General features: G+C 44.6%; 1 protein-coding gene across 1 annotated transcript in view; it reads right to left on the bottom strand.

Annotated features, from left to right (window-relative positions):
• Positions 1 to 1,259: 1,259 nt before the first annotated feature.
• The window catches only part of Topaz1 (testis and ovary specific TOPAZ 1), a 58,855-nt gene continuing 41,765 nt past the window's right edge, over positions 1,260 to 18,349 (bottom strand). Inside the window, exons 13-20 of the mRNA XM_051140278.1 lie at positions 15,435 to 15,501; positions 14,024 to 14,186; positions 13,081 to 13,181; positions 8,409 to 8,574; positions 7,476 to 7,640; positions 5,688 to 5,891; positions 3,645 to 3,828; positions 1,260 to 1,479 (exon numbers count right to left, since the gene is read on the bottom strand). Coding sequence (XP_050996235.1) covers positions 1,260 to 1,479; positions 3,645 to 3,828; positions 5,688 to 5,891; positions 7,476 to 7,640; positions 8,409 to 8,574; positions 13,081 to 13,181; positions 14,024 to 14,186; positions 15,435 to 15,501 — 1,270 coding nt within the window. The remainder of the gene's footprint in view (positions 1,480 to 3,644; positions 3,829 to 5,687; positions 5,892 to 7,475; positions 7,641 to 8,408; positions 8,575 to 13,080; positions 13,182 to 14,023; positions 14,187 to 15,434; positions 15,502 to 18,349) is intronic.

Genomic DNA, 18,349 nt, shown 5'->3' with positions numbered 1-18,349 from the left:
TTTAAAATATTTTCCTTAGCAGTATCTAACACTATCACGTATCTAACAATACCACATTAGTTACACACTGCCAAAAATCATTCAGTGCTGTGCTTGCTGGTCAGGTCGATCGGAAAGAAGACCAAGGTGTTTGCTGCCTGACCCACAAGCCTGACCACGTTGGTTTGACCATCAGAACCAGATAACGGTGGAAGGAAAGCTGTCCAGCAACTTCCACATGGATGTGTGCTCCCTCCCTCCCACACCATAGGTGTTATTAATGACTACACTAGGAGGGAATCGATGAGAGGGTAACTCAAACGATCGGTATCACACCCTGGATTTCAGTGTCTTAAGTCTGTGCTGGCTAGTTTCTTGTCAACTTGAGACATGCTAGAGTCCTCAGAGGAGGGAGCCTCAACTGAGAAAAGACCCCTTGAGGTTCCTCTGGAGGAAAGCCGGTAGGGCATTTTCTTAGTGACTGATTATGGGGGAAAGGCTCCCACCCACTGTGGGTGGTGCCATCCTGGGCTGGTGGTCCTGGGTTCTATAAGGAAGCAGGCTGAGCAAGCCATGGGGAGCGAGCCGTGGGGAGCCGCACCAGCTCCTGCCTCCAGGTTTCTGCGTGAGTCCCTGCCCTGACTTCCTTCAATATGAACTATGATGTGGAAACATAAGCAAATATGCTTTTATCCCTAAGTTGCTTTGGCCATGGAGTTTTATTCCAGCAATAGTACAAAGTTATTTATAGCATTTGGTGATTCTCAGTCACCACACTAAGCACCCGGTGGGCACCCCTGTTAAGTGTTGCATAGCATTCAGTGTGTGGCTTTTCACTCTTTGAAGTGCATTATTTAAAAAAGGAATTTACCATATTTAGGTCCTTCTGAATTTAAGTTTAAAAAGCAATTTAAAAAAAAATCACTTTTCTTTTTTTTATTTAAATATTTTTATTTAATTGTAATTTATGTGCATTGGTATGAGGGTGTCAGATCTTGGAGTTACAGACAGTTGTGAGCTGCCATGTGGGTGCTGGAAATTGAACCCGGGATCTTTGGAAGAGCAGACAGTGCTCTTAACCACTGAGCCAACTCTCCAGCCCCACTTTTTATTCTTAATAAAATCATTACAAGTAAATGGATTTTTTATTGCTTAAAAACTATTTCATAACTTCTAGTGTCAATAAGATACAAATGCTGAATACAATGAGCAATATTTATTGTCTTTTATTTTCAACAATGATTACTTGAACTTAAACCCAACAACAACGTCTTTATTAACTAATGGTTGGTGAAAAGCCAGACCTTCGCGGCCCACTTCATATTCTGTGTCAGCCACTTGAGGGCAGAGCAGGGCTCCAGGCTGTACACTTGCTCCTGCTGGACATTGACGGTCATGTGCTTCACGAAGAGCTTGGGGTCTGATATGCGAGCGGCCATGACCAGCCTTTCCGCTGCAGCTTGGTAGTCATCCTTGCTGTGAGACTTGCGTTTGTCACACCTGCACAGTGAACACAAAGGCAGAGGTTTGCAGAGGCAGCGAGCAGTGGGGCTTCTGTAGGAAGGTCATTGCACCTGTCAGCTTCAGACTATCATTGTAGCAGTGGCTCTCGAGCTTTTTGGTCTATGGTTGCAGTAGGAGAGGCACTTAGCACCCAGTGGGCATGGGCAGCTTGAGAAACACTGACCGCAGATACAAAGGTAGTAACTATACACACTAGCTGGTTAGCACTAAGTGCAAGACAGCGTCTGTGACCAACAGTCAGGCTAGTTTCTTTTGGTGTTAGTTTTCCTAGTTAATACAGTGTCCACGACCCACAGTCAGTTATTTTCTCTTGGTGTTAGTTTTCCTAGTTTCAAGCAGGTACTTTGTGTGCAGCTAACATTCAGCACACACTGTAGGGCTGCATGGTTTCTTTGGTCCTGGTGGGCACTTCACTAAATGCTACAATTTTCTTCAAGCTCCACCTGCTTGAAGAAACTGTGATTGCATTTACTCTTTGCTTACTGCTTCTTGCTCTTGGTACCTTTGTGTGTGTGTGTGTGTGTGTGTGTGTGTGTGTGTGTGTGGTCAGTGAGCATCACTTCTGAGATGGCTCATGCTAAGTTGACACTGCTGTAGCCCTGAGTGACCTAAATGAGGCTTGCACTTGAAAAGAGGAACAAGCACCCAGGTCCTTCCAGGGCCTCCTGAGTGAGCTGAGGTTGACAGATGGAGAGAGAGCTGCATGGGGCGTGTTCCCAGTGTCTGAAGCACCCCGACCCTTCCAGGGCCTCCTGAGTGAGCTGAGGCTCTCCAGAGGCTGACAGATGGAGAGCTGCATGGGGCGTGTTCCCAGTGTCTGAAAACGACTAAGTTCTACACTGGTTGGCACCCTAAGGCAGGACTCAGCACACCAGAAAGACAAAGCATATTGACCTTCAAAATCAAAGATCTAGGTATGTCACTAGTTATGGACCGGGGCCTCAGCCACCATCATATTTCATGATGAATTGAGAGGCTGCAAGTGTTGGAGACAGGGTGCAAGAAGAAAATCAGATTCTTTTAAGAATAAAACCCAGACAGCTCATCCCACATAGTGAACAGTGTCAAATGAAAAAGTCCATCCTCTATGAAGGAGAGCTGTAAGAACAAAGGTTGGTTTAAATGGTTTTCAAAAAAAAGGTGAAAGTAAAATGATTTCCTCCTGTTAAATGGGGGCTACACCAAATGACTCCTGTAACAAACTGGGAAAATCTGCCATAAGCCAGTTGAATCTGGGGAACTTTTGTTAGAGACACCATTTCTCCTGGAACAGAGATTAGCTGCTGCCACCTTTACGCGTGTCTTCCTGCAGAGAGAATGGAAGCAGGGTTTAGGTTCTTCAGGCACAGGCCTGCCTTCCTGTCAGGGAGCCTGCAGCACACTCAGGAGGCCTTTCAGGCTCTCAGGAGGACTCTGGGATGACAGGGAACCATGCAGGTAATTGTTGGCTGTGTCTCCAACACAGGATGCTTGTGTCTTGTGCTGGCAGGCACGGACCTGTGGCAGGCCTACTTACAAAGGGGCAGAATCTCAGGGTGCACCAGTCCTTTCTTGTGAGCAGTCACACAAGGCACCTGGCATTCTCTTAGCCTTTTCTCTCTTGGAGCACTCATTCTAGGAGAAGCTGGCTCCCAAGTAGACTTGTTTTCTTCCTCTTTTTTATTATTTATTTACATCCCAATTGCAGCTTCCCCTCCCACGTCCCAGCCCATCTCTCTCACCTCCCTGCCTGCCCTTTTATTTTAAAAATGTGTTTTATATTACATTTTACGTTTAAAAAATATTAAGATTTTTACAGCTGAAAAACTGAAGACTTTCCCAGAGTTAAGGGTTGTATACGTGTCCACACTGGGATGACACTTATGTCTGATTGTGCTATTCTGGGTCTGTAAGGAGTCACTGCTACATTTTTTAGATAAGGACCCTTTAAGGTACCACACACTCTTTGACATAAGGAAGCTCATCCTTGTCCCTTGTTTGGTTTTAAGCATCTAGCAGGTCTGGTTCTTTCTCAGTTTAAATGTTAGTCAGGGTTATAATATACACAGAGTACAAACAAATGTCCCATGCACACACTGCCTTTTAAGGCAGAGGCAGCGCTGTGTCTGCATTCAGAATCCAGCTGGAGTTCTGGAACTCACCTTTTCAGAACAATCTGTAGCACCTGTGTGGGAGTTCCTGGGTGCTGAATACTGCTGGCATTAGACACCAGAAATATTTCGATAGCCAAAAGCATTTCAATCTCGGATAAATAAGAAGGAACCAGGAGAAGTTTCCGGTGTAAGTTTCCCTCTGACAGTGGGTAGCAACCCAGTGAAAGAGCGCCTGAAAATTAAACAGCAGGTCACACTTCACCAACCCTCAGTGGGTAAAGCTTGAGGCTTAAGTGTTCACAGCTGGCAGCTACATACAGGGCAGGGTAACTTTTCACAGCCGCAGACTTATTGCGCCTTTTATGATAGTAAGCACCTTGGTACATTTGCCAAAACACAGTAGGAGGACTGTGATAAATGGTCTTTGAGTTTTACTGCGGCCAATTCCCATTTTTTCCAGGTCATAGTAACACACATGACATAATTTCAGATTAATAAAGTAGCCAGTTGTGACGGCTGCACATGCCTGTAATCTCAGAATTTAGGGGCTGAGGCAGAAGGACTGAGTGGAGGCGAGTTTGCTACATATAGTGAGATTAACTCAAAACAAAAGAAAAACAAGAAAAAAATTCCTAACCAGAACAGCTACTTAGGTTTTAACGGGATTAGGCCTATGAACAACTTTGTTTCTATGGCCACTGTCTACCTTGAATTATGAATACAAAAAAATAGACTGTAGCCTATTTTAGACACCGCACGGTATTACTGTTCCCTCTCTGCTGGCAAGCACTAGATACAAAGTGCAGCTCCATCCTGTACATGGCTGCCACTTCACCGACTCACATCTAAATACTTCATGTTTCAAGAGAACAGATTTAACTTTAAACTGTTTGTCTGTTATTAGAAATGATAGTCAACACTCTTAAGATACCCAATTGGACATCAGCAATGTTATGTACAGTTTATCAAAATCAAATTAAATCTTTATGTAGATTTTGTTAAAAATTTTTTTTTTCCTTCAAGAACCGGCTTCAGCTAGCCTAGTGTGGTTGCCCATGCCTTTAATCCCAGCAGTGGCGGGGGTGGGGTGGGGTGGGGTGGGGAGATGGGGGGGGGGAGGTGAGGGTGGGGTGTGGGTGCGCACAGAGGCAGGTGAATCTTTGTGAGTTTGAGGCCAGTGTGGGCTACAAAGTAAGTGTAGAACACCCAAGGCTACACAGAGAAAACCTGTCTTGAAAAAACAAAATAAAAGAAGAACAAAAAAAGAAACAAACCAACAACAACAAAAAAATCAAATACTTTAATTATTGCTATGTTTATGTGTGTACACATGCATAAAACATAAGACCCTGTTAAAAATATCAAAACCTAAAAAAATCCCCCAAACCAAAAAGTATATTAAACACTTAAAGTTACTACCTATAATGCAACCTTATTATTTCCATTTTATTGGAAGAATTACCACTTGCTACAGTGACCACAGCTGGAAGTTTGAAAACACCTCTAGTCAGGTGGGGTAGCTAGGATATCTGACACCCAAACATTTAAATTTCAATTCACCCAGCTCTTTTACTCCTGTGTTGTAAGATATGTCAAACTATTTCAAATTTTGTCTTTTACTTTCTTTGCTTGCCCTCTACTGGAATTGGTAACATCCCAAGGGGGTGAGGGGGGGACCCAAAAGATGGCACAAAAGACAAAAACAAACAAACAAAACAAAAACAGGTTTCAAAAGACAGCATGGAGCTGTCAGACCTTTGCCTTTGAATATGCACCAACTATTGTTTTTACATATTTAAAAAATCTAGTTTTATGATGGGTGGTGGTAGCACACACCTGTAATCCCAGCACTCAGGAAGGCAGGGGCAGAGGCATGTGGATCTCTGAGTCCGACGCTAGCCTGGTCTAAAAGCAAGTCCAGGACAGCCATGGCTGCCCAGAGAAATCCTGTCTCAAAAAAACAAAACACAAAACAAAAAACCAAAAATAAAAACAACAAAAAACCGAAACAATTTTTAAATATTATAGATGGATCCTGGATTAGAAATGATGCAGACCCACCCATCAACTCCAGCGTTCACAAGGACTCACTTTTGTAGTGGGCTCTGGCCTTGAGCCACAGACAGCTCCTTCCCAAGGACGTGATCAGCCTCCTGAGAAAGGAGAAGTCAACAGGGATGCTCTTTGAGACCATGAACTCGGCCACAGAAGACGAGATGCTGAGACTGTTACTTTCTATACAGGCAGCTAGAAGTTTATTAAAAAGAAGGCTATACTGGGGATCCTCCATGGTTTCTGGAAGAAAAAAGGTACAACAAAATGAAAAATGATCAATGACATAGAGACTGACATAATCTTCAGTTCTCTCCTCCCACCCCTAGCCCAGCCCTTCTTTCCCACTGCAGGAATCAGACTTGGGGAAGAACAGTCATCTTTCCTGCTTTCCAAGTAAGAGACAGAAGCCTTCTGAGGAAAGCACGTGTTCCTTCCTGTGACTGGGGAAGTTGCAGTTGCTTCTCTGTGTTTAGTCCCTGCGTGGGGTCGAGGCTGCAGCCTTGAATTCCATGGCTCTGTTTGTGCAGTTTGCACCTCAGCCTTCAACTTCTCATGACTCAAATATATTTGCTCCTACTATTCACTCAAAACCCAACCCTGTAATGCGTTTCACACTAGCAATTTGTAGGAGGGAGACGGCACTTTGGAGATTTAACTCTGTTACTCCTTTTCCTCAGCTGGGTCCCTGTCACTGGAGGATCTTTCCTAAAAGAAGGACTTCTCGAACCCTCCATCGCCCTCCCCTGTTCTGCAGATAAGGAGGGAAGCCCCTTTGGTTTGTCACTCATGGGTGTCTAAACTCTAGCACGCCAGTCTGTCCACTCTGCCCTGCCTCACTGTCAACACGACTGTCTAATAGGGACTTGCTGGGGGCAGACATGCTGCTAGGGACTCTGAAGTAGAGAGAGTCACTGTCAGAAGGGCACTTCCTACCAACGCTAGCCACAAAGGGTGTCTCCATGAACCAATGGAAAATAAAGCTGAGGTTATGGTGAGGCCAGGGAAAGCCCTAAATCATCCTCTGAACCTGCCAGTTTTCCTGAGTACTGTGTCTACTCATGGACTCCCCTTACCTTAAAGCTTGAACTTTAATCTTTTAAGAGAACTCATTTACTCCAAGATTACTGAGGTGTATATCTACCAGGTGATAGAATTACTGTTCACTATCTAAGTAGAATAAATTAAGATATGGAGTATGAGCTGGGCACACACCTTTAAGAAGCAGAGACAGTATCTCTGTGAGTTTGAGGCCTGCCTGGTTTAGAAATTGAGTCCAGGACAGCCAGGGCTCTGCTGCACAGAAAAACCCTGTTTTGAAAACACAAGTCTATATATTTGAAGCACGCTCATGACGTACAGAGGCAAGGGCTCACAGGACCTGCTGACAAACAACTCAGGGAAACACCTCAGACCCATGCACTCAATTTATGAGGACCTGCTTTATAGAAAATGGTTTCATTGAAAACACTGGGACATAAAGCCCGGCCAGAACAGGTGGGGAATTACTTCTTACTGTCAAGTACCAGATTAGAAAAAAAGAGATGGCTGTGCCAGAGCGGTGGCTGTGCAGTGAGGAGCACTGGCTGTTCCTACAGAGGGCTCAGCCCCTAGCACTCATCAGGCTGCTCACAAACTGACTGTGACTTAAGTTCCAGGGAGATCCACTGCCCTCTGCTGGTCTCTTTAGGGACCAGACATGTATGTGTCACAGACAGACAGACAGACACACACACACACACACACACACACACACACTCATACATATAAAATAAAAGTAAATCTCTTTTTAAGAAAGATAATGAAGGTGGACTTTAAAAAGCATACCTTGAGAATTCTGAAAGCCTGGAAGATTCTGCAAAACCTCGAATGTTTGTCTGTAAAGGTTCCTGCCCAGGATGTCACGTGCAATGGCGCAGAGCAGATTGTGCCGATTAAGCACATCCACTCTATCACAAGGCCAAAGTGGAGTGTTGGTTATCCATTCCGATTCTCCCAAAAGAAAAGCACAGACACAGCATGAAGATGGTGCTCTTCAGGGGGACGGCAGTTGGGAGTACGTGTCTGTCTCCCAGGGGGATGGCAGTTGGGAGTACGTGTCTGTCTCCCAGGGGGATGGCAGTTGGGAGTACGTGTTTTGGCTTGAAGGCGCTGTGTCTAGACATGTGAGCACAGAGCTGCACAGCCATGGCCAGGGTCTCCCCAGCTGTTGCTGAGCCTGTCTGCTGAAGCTGGGCGGCTTGGCTTCACTTTGGCGTGTTCTATCTCAAAGTATTAACACATTTCATTACATATTTTTTGGTTTTTCCAGACAGGGTACCTCTTGTTTTGCTTGTTTGCTTGTTTATTTTTGTGACAGGGTTTCTCAGTGTAGCCATGGCTGGCCTGGACTCACTCTGTAGATCAGGCTGGCCTCGAACTCACAGAGATCCCCCTGCCACTACCTCCCGAGTGCTGGGACTCAGGGCGTGCACCACTACTGCTTGGCTTTCTGATTACAGTTTTAATCTATAGAATGGAACTGTAACAGTTTCAGACTTAGGGTTTCTATGACAACTAGGCCATATCAAGTACAAACTTTGTCAACCAAGGCTAAATTAAAGCCACTTTATGATTTTATATAGCGGTGACTTCCTGTCCACATATTCACTCAAATTCAGTCAAGCTGTCACCTCCAGCTGAGTACTCACTAAGGTCATTACACAGACAGGGTTACGAGAAGAGTAGCAGGCTACTATGCAAGCAAATAGCAGAACTTACCCCTCAGAACCCAAATGGCACCATCTAGGCTCCCACTTTTGATAAAAATCTCTGCTGCAACATTCACAATTTGACATCTTGGCGCTACTTTCTCAGGTCCTATAAGTCCCCTTAAACTTGTAAAATGTATTTTTAGCTCATATAGCATATCTAAGACCTTCCGTCCCTGGAATGGAGAGAAAGAACACAGGGCATCACTCATTTACAGTGTCAGAGAGATACACAGCCAGTGCCAACATGCAGGAGACAATTGTCAGATGCAACAAGACTTTGCTTAAGCTTTTCCTGTTTGGTTAGAGGTAGCAAAACACAAAAAATGAGAAGAGCCTTAACTCACATGAAGCTCTCCCTGAACAACAAGCACCTTCTCTATCAGCACATCTCCTTTTACTGAGCTTACGCATTAAGTGCCTCCTTTCAGCTGCTGTGTACGTGGAGCTGGGCGGCGCTCCGCACTTAGGAGACTGAGGCAGGAGGACTGCTGCTAGTGTAAAGCTGGCTCGGGGGTCACAGCACGACAGCAAGGCTCTGCTGCTGCTTCTTTTTTCTTTTTTGGTTTTCTGAGACAGGGTCTCCATGTGTTAGCCTCGGCTGTCCTGGACTCACTTTGTAGACCAGGCTGGCCTCGAACTCACAGCGATCCACCTGCCTCTGCTTCCTGAGTGCTGGAATTAAAGATGTGCGCCACCATGCCCGGCTACAAGGCTCTGTTTCAACAAAACTCAAACAAGCAAAACCAAAACAACAACAAAAATGTCATTGTTTGCAAAAAGGCTTACATGTGTTAATATGGAAAACTGTTATGTGTTTTCACTCCTTCTATAGTTGACCAATCTGAGATCCAAGAGAGTTAGAGAGAAAATGAAGATAATTTGTCATCAAATTTAAATGGACTGCCAGTAAGGTGGAGCCAAACTTGTTCGTGGAAAACAGTTCCTTTTAATTCTGTAAATGAGTGATTTGACAGATTCTACATAAAAACTGTCTTTGGTTTGGACCTAAAAATTTGAGTGTGCATTATTATTTTAGACTAGGGGCCAGCCTACTATCCCTGTAAGCAGCTCAACAATTAATACTTTTTTGTTGTTAGTGTATTTGAAACAGGGTTTCTCTGTGTCACAGTCCTGGCTGTCCTGGAGCTCCTTTTGTAGACCAGGCTGACCTTGAACTCACAGCGATCCACCTGCCTCTGCATTCCGAGTGTTGGGACTAAAGGCACGTGCTACCATGCTCTGACAATACATTATCCCACCCCCCAAAAAAAGATTCTTATTTCACTTTAGGTTATCTCTGTGTACATGGATGTGGGTGTCGGAGGGAGCCCAGAGAGTGTTGAACCCCAGGAGCCGGAGTTACAGGAGATCGTGAGCTACCAGATCTGAGGTGCTGGGGACTGCACTCGGATCTTCTGCACAAGCAGTAACCTATTCTTTTTTTTTTTTTTTAATATTTTATTTGATTTTAATTTGTGTGTGTTGGTGTGAGGGTGTAAGATCTTGGTGTTGCAGACAGTTGTGAGCTGCCATATGGTTGCTGGGAATTGAACCCTGGTCCTTTGGAAAGGCAGGCGGTGCTCTTAACCACTGAGCCATCTCTACAGCCCCATAACCTGTTCTTAACCACTAGCTCTTCAGTCCTCCAACAGTAAATACTTTAGTCTCTGGAGGCTGTGTTGGTGCCTGAGATTCTTTTGGCTATTGCTTTTAATTCATGGCTCTTAAGATATATATGAAAGAAAGAGAAAGAAAAAGGAAAATGAAAAAAAGAAAGAAAAAAAAAAGGAAAGAAAAAACCACTAGAGAGTGATCTTAGTGGGTAAAAGCACTGGCTGCTGCTGTTACAAAAGACCTGGGCTCAGCCCTGGCACCACATGGCTGCTCACAACCACCTATAACTCCTGCTCAAGGTATATATAATGCTCTCTTTTAGAGTCCACAGCACCAGGTATGCATATGGCGCACATATACACACTCAGGCGAAACAATGACATACATTTTTAAAATGCAGTGTGGGTTAGAGGTGTAAATCAGTGGCAAAGTGTTTGCCTTGCTGTGCGAAGGCCTGGGTCTGTTCCCCAGCGCTCTCCACAGAAGGCAGGGCTGGGAAGCGGCCTGGTTGGTCTGTGAAGGCCTTGCAGCACCAGGCCTTGAGTCCTGACCCACAGCACCCATGCAAACACTGGGGAGTGAGCACATGTTTACAGTCCCAGGGCTGAAGAGGCAGGGACAGAAGGATCCCAGAAGTCTGCTGGCCAGTCTGGCTAGCTGAAATGGAGAGCTCTAGTTTCATTGTCTCAAAATACAAGGGGGACAATGACAGAAGAGAACAACCCACGCCTCTGCATGTGTCAGCATGGGCAAATACATAATACATGTACACACATGTATATACAAACACTAAATTAATACATTTTAAAATTAAGGTAATGTTAAAAACATTCTGAGCTTGTAGGCTCAATGTGGCCCATGGGCTTTAGGTTATAGACCCTTAATATTCTGTACTCTTTTCAACCAGATTTTTATTATGATGTGGAAGTGCCTTCAATTTGAACAAATACATGTGTCATTCAATAGATAATTTTAGCTTAATTTCAACAATTTTGCCTTTCTTATATTTAAGAAGGAATAGGCATGAATAGGCCATGGTGTACATGCCTATAATCACAGCACACAAGAGGCTGAGGCAGATGAACTTCTGTGAGCTCACGGCCAGCCTGGTCTACACAGTGAGTTCTAAGGGCAGTCAGGGCTACATAGAGACCTGCCGCAAACAAAACAACAGCAACAACAACAAACCCAGACCAAACAACAAACCACTTCCTAGGAAGTCCAATGATATGCAGAGTCAATTCCCTAAGCACAGTAATTAAAATTTTTGTTAGGATAGGAAAATTTCCCCATGTCTTAATGGCCTAAGAAATAAGAACCAGCTGGGCATGGTGGCACACACCTGTAATCCTAGCGCTCAGGAAGTAGAGGCAGGCAGATTTCTGCAAGTTCGAGGCCAGCCTGGACTATAAAACAAGTTCAGGACAGCCAAGGGTACACAGAAAAACCCTGTCAACCGCCCCCCCCCCCCGAAAATACAACCACATAAATCAGAATAGTCTAAAGTTTTAGCTAAATCTGTACACTGTCAAAAAGAGACTCTTGTTCAACAGTCCTTCAGTGTTCATCACTCACGTCCAAGAAATGAATTCTACGACAGGCTTTCCACTAGGCCCTCCAGCAGACAGGGACCTGTCCTGCCACACAGCCACCACACAGTGAGCATTACATCTGGAAACCTATAGACTTCTGCTCAGCCAGTCTGGATGCACAAACCCTCTTTAACCCTCTAATGTTGCATATGTACAAGTGAGCCAATGCTTGAATGTTATTGCACAGACATCAGTTCTGAAGTGACCCGAGTTAACACAAACTTTACAGTTAAAGGGGCAGTGGCCATACTTAACCGCTGCGTTCTGTTAGTTCCCTCCTCAGAGCTTCCCCTCACATTAGAGTCTCATGTCCTCTACTTGGATTTTATTGAGTCCACAATTCAGTTAGTCATGTTAGGGGATCTAAAGGATGCAACACAGTGTAGTTTTGAAGGCTGCTGAAACAGCTATGACAATAAAGGCTTTGGCAACAAGTGTGGTATCCAGTTAGATCCCTAGGACTTGCACATACATGCATGCCGTGGTATACACATGTGTATGCATGTATGCACACACATGAACATATACAGACACATAAATGAAATGAAACAGAGCCACTATGGTCTTGAGTCACCAGATTACCTCCATAATGGGGTCAGTTAAGAAAGTTAGACATAGCCGGGTGATGGTGGCGCACGCCTTTAATCCCAGCACTTGGGAGGCAGAGGCAGGCGGATCACTGTGAGTTCGAGGCCAGCCTGGTCTACAAAGCAAGTCTGAGGACAACCAAGGTTACACAGAGAAACCTTTTCTCGGAAAAAAAGAAAAAAACAAAACCACCCAACAAAACAAAATAAAAGTTGGACATGGACAGGTGGCACCATCACGTCTCAGAATACTCACGGGTGATCTGTAAAGACTTTTGATGATCGTGAGCATCTTGGGTTCATGTTAAGGAAGATATTTTAACGCTGAGCATGGTTGTGTATGCCTTTTATCCCAGGACTCAGGAGACAGAGGCAGGAGAATCTCTGTGAGTTCCAGGAAAACCAGCCTGGTCTGTATAGTGAGTTCCAGGATAGCCTGGTCTGTATAGTGAGTTCCAGGACAGCCTGGTCTATATAGTGAGTTCCAGGACAGCCAGGGCTATAGAGACCCTGTCTCAGTAAGTAAAACAAATGAATGAATAAATAAATAAAAAGAAGAGATACTTTGCACCTTTTCAAGATTATAACAACAAGTCAGGAGTTGTCAAAGTAAATTCTGAATTGAAAACTTTCAGATAAATACATTTCAGCGCACCCTCCTAGGTATCGCCTGAATAGAATATGAACAGAGCAGTTGCTGTCTCCTCACCCTTTCCACATTTGTTTCCTGTGGAAACTAAGACCTTGTTAAATAGTCTAGGTTCCGTCCTGCTGTGCCTGAAGTGATTTCCAGAACATTCCTAATTTGAAGAATTACTCCATATTCTATTTCTAATTTTAAAACGAGATTCTCTATACTAAACCAAACCAACATATTATGGAATACCTTGGACCACAGCAGCAGTCTGTGATAGAAGTACATAGCACTTATGCCAAGCCTTCCCAACAGCGTCTTGTCCACCTCACTGTACTGTGGATCTTTGCTGACTGAAACATGAAGCAGACCAGAAAAGAAATGAGACAGTCACTTAAGATGACTCAGAATTAACTGAAGTTATTTCAAAGACCTAGTGTTGGCAAACTGTCTGACAAGCTAAATCTAGCCTGAAAGATAATAGTGGGTTGCTGCTGTTGTTTTTGACATGGTCTTTCTACATAGCCTTGGCTGTCCTAGAACTCATTACACAGATCAGACTGACCTTGAACTCGTAGAGATGTACCTGCCTCTGCCTCCTGAGTGCTGAGATTAAAGGCGTGTGCCACCAAGCCCAGCCCAACAGTGGATTATTTTGAAAGAACTGTTTAAAAATTGACACTGATTGGGCTTCATGCACAACCTGGGAGAGTCACTTTCTGCCTTTACAGGAACCTGATAGAGGCCATAGCAGCGACATTTCAACAGCATCTCAAGCTCCCTGCAGTCACTCACTTCTGTAATCTTCACACTTGGGAGGCAGTGGTAGAAAAATTACAAATGTAAGGCCAATTCAGGCTGCACCTGAGACATTACCTCAAGAGAATGTATCTTTCAAGGCTATATGATGTGTAGATAACAGACACCAGGGGCATCAATAATTTGGGTGCTCTCATATCACTTACAGTAATTTTGTTAACCTACATAAAAATAAAATAAACTCATGTTTTATAAAATCTTTTTTACTAAAATCCAGCTCTTGTCCTTATAATTACAATCTTAATATATAGGTAGATGGACAAATTGACAGATTTCAGCCATTTGAAACCTACAACACAGGTTAAGCCTCTGCATGAAGAGCTTACCCCCCAGTTAAGAACCGCACAATCCTTCAAACAAAACAGCAACATTTTACCTGTTTCAGCAAATTCACACAAAGGGACGCCTGGCCTTTCTTCTGTGAGTGCTTCCGCAACGCAAGCACAGAATCTCTGGAAATCAGCAAATTCTTCACAGCCCCTTTTTATGCTAATGTACAGGGTTCCCAATCTGGTCCAGTCACCTTTTTCTTTGCAACTCTATTAAAATTATTAAAAATGAGATGAAGGAAGGAGGAGGAGGAAGAAGGGAGAGAGGTAAGAAGTCTACCCTCTCTGCAGGCACACGAGGCACACGGCCATCTGCTAGACTAAGCCTGGGAACTGAAGACCTGGCAGGCAGCACATGGAACACCGCTTCTCTCACTACAGCAGGCTGTGAGCTGCAGACAGCACTCAACTTATAACTATTCTGTTACTCAAATGCTCCAGGACTTCATGAGAACCACACCACCAGGGTGGTGAGCAGCTCTGTAGCAACACATTACTTAAATTACAGCTTTTAGACGGAGCACAGTTTTACTATTATTTGGCCATTTATGATCTGGGACCCTCAAAGGAAATTTCAGTAAACTCACTGTTTTCTGTTTACTACTACTAAGAAGAACTTTCCGAGGCAGTGTGAAGGCTGTTTCCAGGATATACCACGCTGACCAAGGCTAAGCTAACAGTGGGAGGGAGCGCAATGCGTGTGAAGAGCAGAGCCATCCTCAAGGCCCCGCTCTCTTACTCTGTTCATATTTGAATGTGTGTGTGTGTGTGTGTGTGTGTGTGTGTGTGTGTGTGTGCGCACATGCATGCCGCTGCCTTCAGAGGCCAGAAGAGGGGCTGTATGTTACAGCTTAAGTTACAGGTAGCTGTGAGCCACCTGACATGGGTGACAGACGCTGGATTCAGGTCCTCTGCAAAAGCAAGTGCTCTTACGCACTGAGCCATTTCTCTAACCCACCCCTCTTTCTGAGACGACACTGTGGTCCTGGCTCTCCTCGGTGCAGCACAGCCACCTACACGGAGTCAGCCAAGCTTCTGCCCAGCACTGAGTTATGGATTAACCTTTAGATTGACTTTACATGGTACAAGTTAGCTTTGAAATGCAAATTACTTTCAGGACTAATTTAAAATAGCAATCCTAGATTTATGTGTGTGCATGTGTGTGTGTGTGCGCGCGCGCGCATGTGGGGAGGTAGGGAAGTTAGAACCCAGGGCTGTGTATACACTAGGCAAGCGATCTCCTACTAGCTCCATCTTCAGATCTTACGCCCACAACTGTAGAAATTCAGACGTTTGCTTTACAAAAACTAGTCTTTAAAAACGTTAACTACTAGACTTCTCTTCCTTAGCATTTTCTCTAGCAGTGACATCTCTAATGCCATTCCTAAAGTGGATTATTCAAACATTTTGGTACTGGTTTTCAGAGCCCAGCAATTTCTTTGAAGATAAATGTCATACCTCCACTTCACTCAAGGCTGAGTGTAAATCACAATTCCAGCTCTTTTTCAGTTGCCTCACTCGTAACCTTCAGATGACAGAAGAGAGGTGATTATGTTTACTTCATCCCTAAGTCACCGATGCTCCTGTCTGTTCTGTGGCTTAAATATACATGAAGCCTGAGCAAAACCAATGCATTAGAAGACACCTACACATCCTTCACAGCCAAATTAATTAAAAAATGTATTTATTCTTTATTATGCTTCTGACTACGGGTGCATGTTAATAGTGGCATGTCAACACCATGCCATGCCACATACATGTAGTCAGGGGACAACTTGTAGTAGTCAGTTTTCACCATCCACTGTGTGTTTTGGATACTGAACTGAGCTCATCAAGTGTGGTGGCAAGTGCCTTTAGCTGCTGAGCCAACTTCTGGCTCCTAGCTTCCACTTTTCTGGTTTCAGCCTTCTAAGTATTGGCATTATAGGTGTGTGCCATTGTGTCCAGCTGGAATAAATTATTTTTCTATCTACAAAAAAACATAGCTTGGAATTGAATTAAACCAGTAAGTGAACTTAGGGAGATTTGAAATCTTTATTGAGTCTCTCAATATGTTTATTTAAGTTCTTTCAACATCTCATGGCTTCCCGCATACGAGCCGAACATGTTCTGCCAAGCCTTTTAACCAGCATTTCATTTTTTGAGCTATTGTAAACAGCGCTGTTTTGGATTTTGGTTCCTAGGCTCACGGCTATTACATAAGAACATGGTTGATCTGTGGGCTGGTCTTTATCCTGCGGCTGTTTCTGGTAGGTTGTCACACAGGTTACAGTTCATGTCACCGAGTGGCACAGGGTGCTGTGCTATTTCCAGTCTGCACACCTTGTACTTTCACGCCTTGTCATGCTGGCTAGAAGGCACAGCACTGGTCCTGATGGAAGGGAAGCATGGGCCGAGTCCTGCTTGTTATCAACGCGGAAGAAAAGCCTCAGCCCTGATGTAAGTATGTCTGTGGGTTAGCTTGTTATAGCTCCCTGTCAAGTTTAAGGAATCCTTCATTTCTAATCTGCCGAGGAGTTTTTGCATTTACACTCATAAAAGATACTGGTTTATAGCTCTTTTAAAAAACATTAAAAACTTTAATGCGTGTCTGTTTTGCCTGGATGTATGTGTGCTAGATGAGTGTCTGGTGCCACTGGAGGCCAGAGGAGGGCATCGGGGCTGTGAGCCACCATGTGGGTGCTGGATGTCAGCCCTGGGCCGTCTGGAAGCGCTGCCAGTGCTCTCAGCTGCCGAGGCACAGTTCTAGCTCCACGGGCTGACCTCAAACTAGCTACGTAGCCAATGCTAGACTTGAGTCCCTGGTCCTCCTGCCTCTCTCTCCCAAGTGCTAGATTACAGGTATTGAGTCACCACACCTGGCATCTCTTGGTTTCTTGTACCTACTTTGGTTTAAATTTTATTTTTTGAGACAGGGTCTCACTGTATAGCCTTGACTGTCCTGGAACTCACTATACAGACCAGACTGGCCTCAAATTCACAGAGACCCACCTGCCCCTGCCTCCTGAGTGATGGGCCCACTTTGCTTTTTGTATATGGGTAATGCCTGCCTCAAAACTGTCTTGATAAGCTAAGCATGGTGGCACATGGTGGCACATCCTCTCAACCAAGAGACAGACGCAGGACGGCTAAGATTCAAGGCTAGCATTGACCATAGAGTGAGACCAGCTGGTGCAAATAAAACCCAACCAACCACAAAAGGAAAAAAATATGGGCCAATAAATATTATTCTCTTCTTTTCTATTTTCTGGAATTCTGTGTAAATTTATTCAGAGTCATCTTTTAAAAATGAGTAGATATCTCAGGAGAAAGTATCTGGCCCTTGTGATGGATTTTTTAAAGAAGCTTTTAAACTGTCGATTAAACTTCTATAACTTACCCAAGTATTTAGCCCTAGAAATGACTCCATTTCATGTTCCCTGCTGAGTTCATATCATACACAGTGAATATTCACAGCAATCTTTTCAGTGGCAGGAGGATCTCACCGATCCCTTCACTCCTGATTATTTACAACTTATGTCTAGGCCTTTTTCTGTTAAAGAGACAACTTTGTAGCCAGGCAGTAGTGGCGCACACCTTTAATTCCAGCACTCGGGAGGCAGAGGCAGGAAGATCACTATGCGTTCAAGGCCAGCCTGGTCTAGAAAAGCCAGTCCAGGACAGTCAAGGCTACACAGAGAAACCCTGTCTCAAAACAAACAAACAAACAACGCCCCCCAAAAAAGAAAACAACTTTTTGTTTGTGTGTGGGGGGAGGGGCAGTGCACAGAGGTCAACCTCAGGTGTCATTCCTCAGGATCTGTCCTGTAGGGAAGAGAGGAAGCCCAGAGCCTCAGAGCCATGGGGATAGCAAAGCCTTGTCTGCAGGTGAGGGTCAGAGGAGAATATGGCAAGGCCTCCTCTTCTGGTCCACATGCAGACGTTGGGCTTGTGTGCAGACAATGTCCACCACAGCCTTCTTCCCCTGGGTGTTCACACCTGAGGACTGCTCCTACTGAGGTTAGCTAAGCTACCTCCTTGTTAATCTGTGTGCAGCCACCAACCTCCTCACTCAGCTGCAGGTAAGAACTCTACACACGACACGCTGAGCTGGCCCGGGTGGTTTCCCTAGCAGGGATTCCAGGCCAGGCCACCTGATCCGAGATACTTCTGCTGTATCTGTTTGCCTTGTTTCCATTTTCTCACCACCCCAGTCAGGTTCAAGTCCCTGAGGCCATGCAAGGGCTCAGCACCTTCCACGTTGCTTTTTGAGACTATATTTCTTACTAAACCCAGAACTCAGTAGGTAAACAAGGCTGGCTGGCCAGCTGACCCTGGAATCTGTCTGCCTCTGCTTCCTCAGCTCCAGGATTACAAGTATCTATGAACAGCTT

Source organism: Acomys russatus, chromosome 32 (genome assembly GCF_903995435.1).
Source record: "Acomys russatus chromosome 32, mAcoRus1.1, whole genome shotgun sequence".
NCBI lineage: Eukaryota > Metazoa > Chordata > Mammalia > Rodentia > Muridae > Acomys > Acomys russatus.
This window is presented reverse-complemented; position numbering and strand designations above follow the sequence as displayed.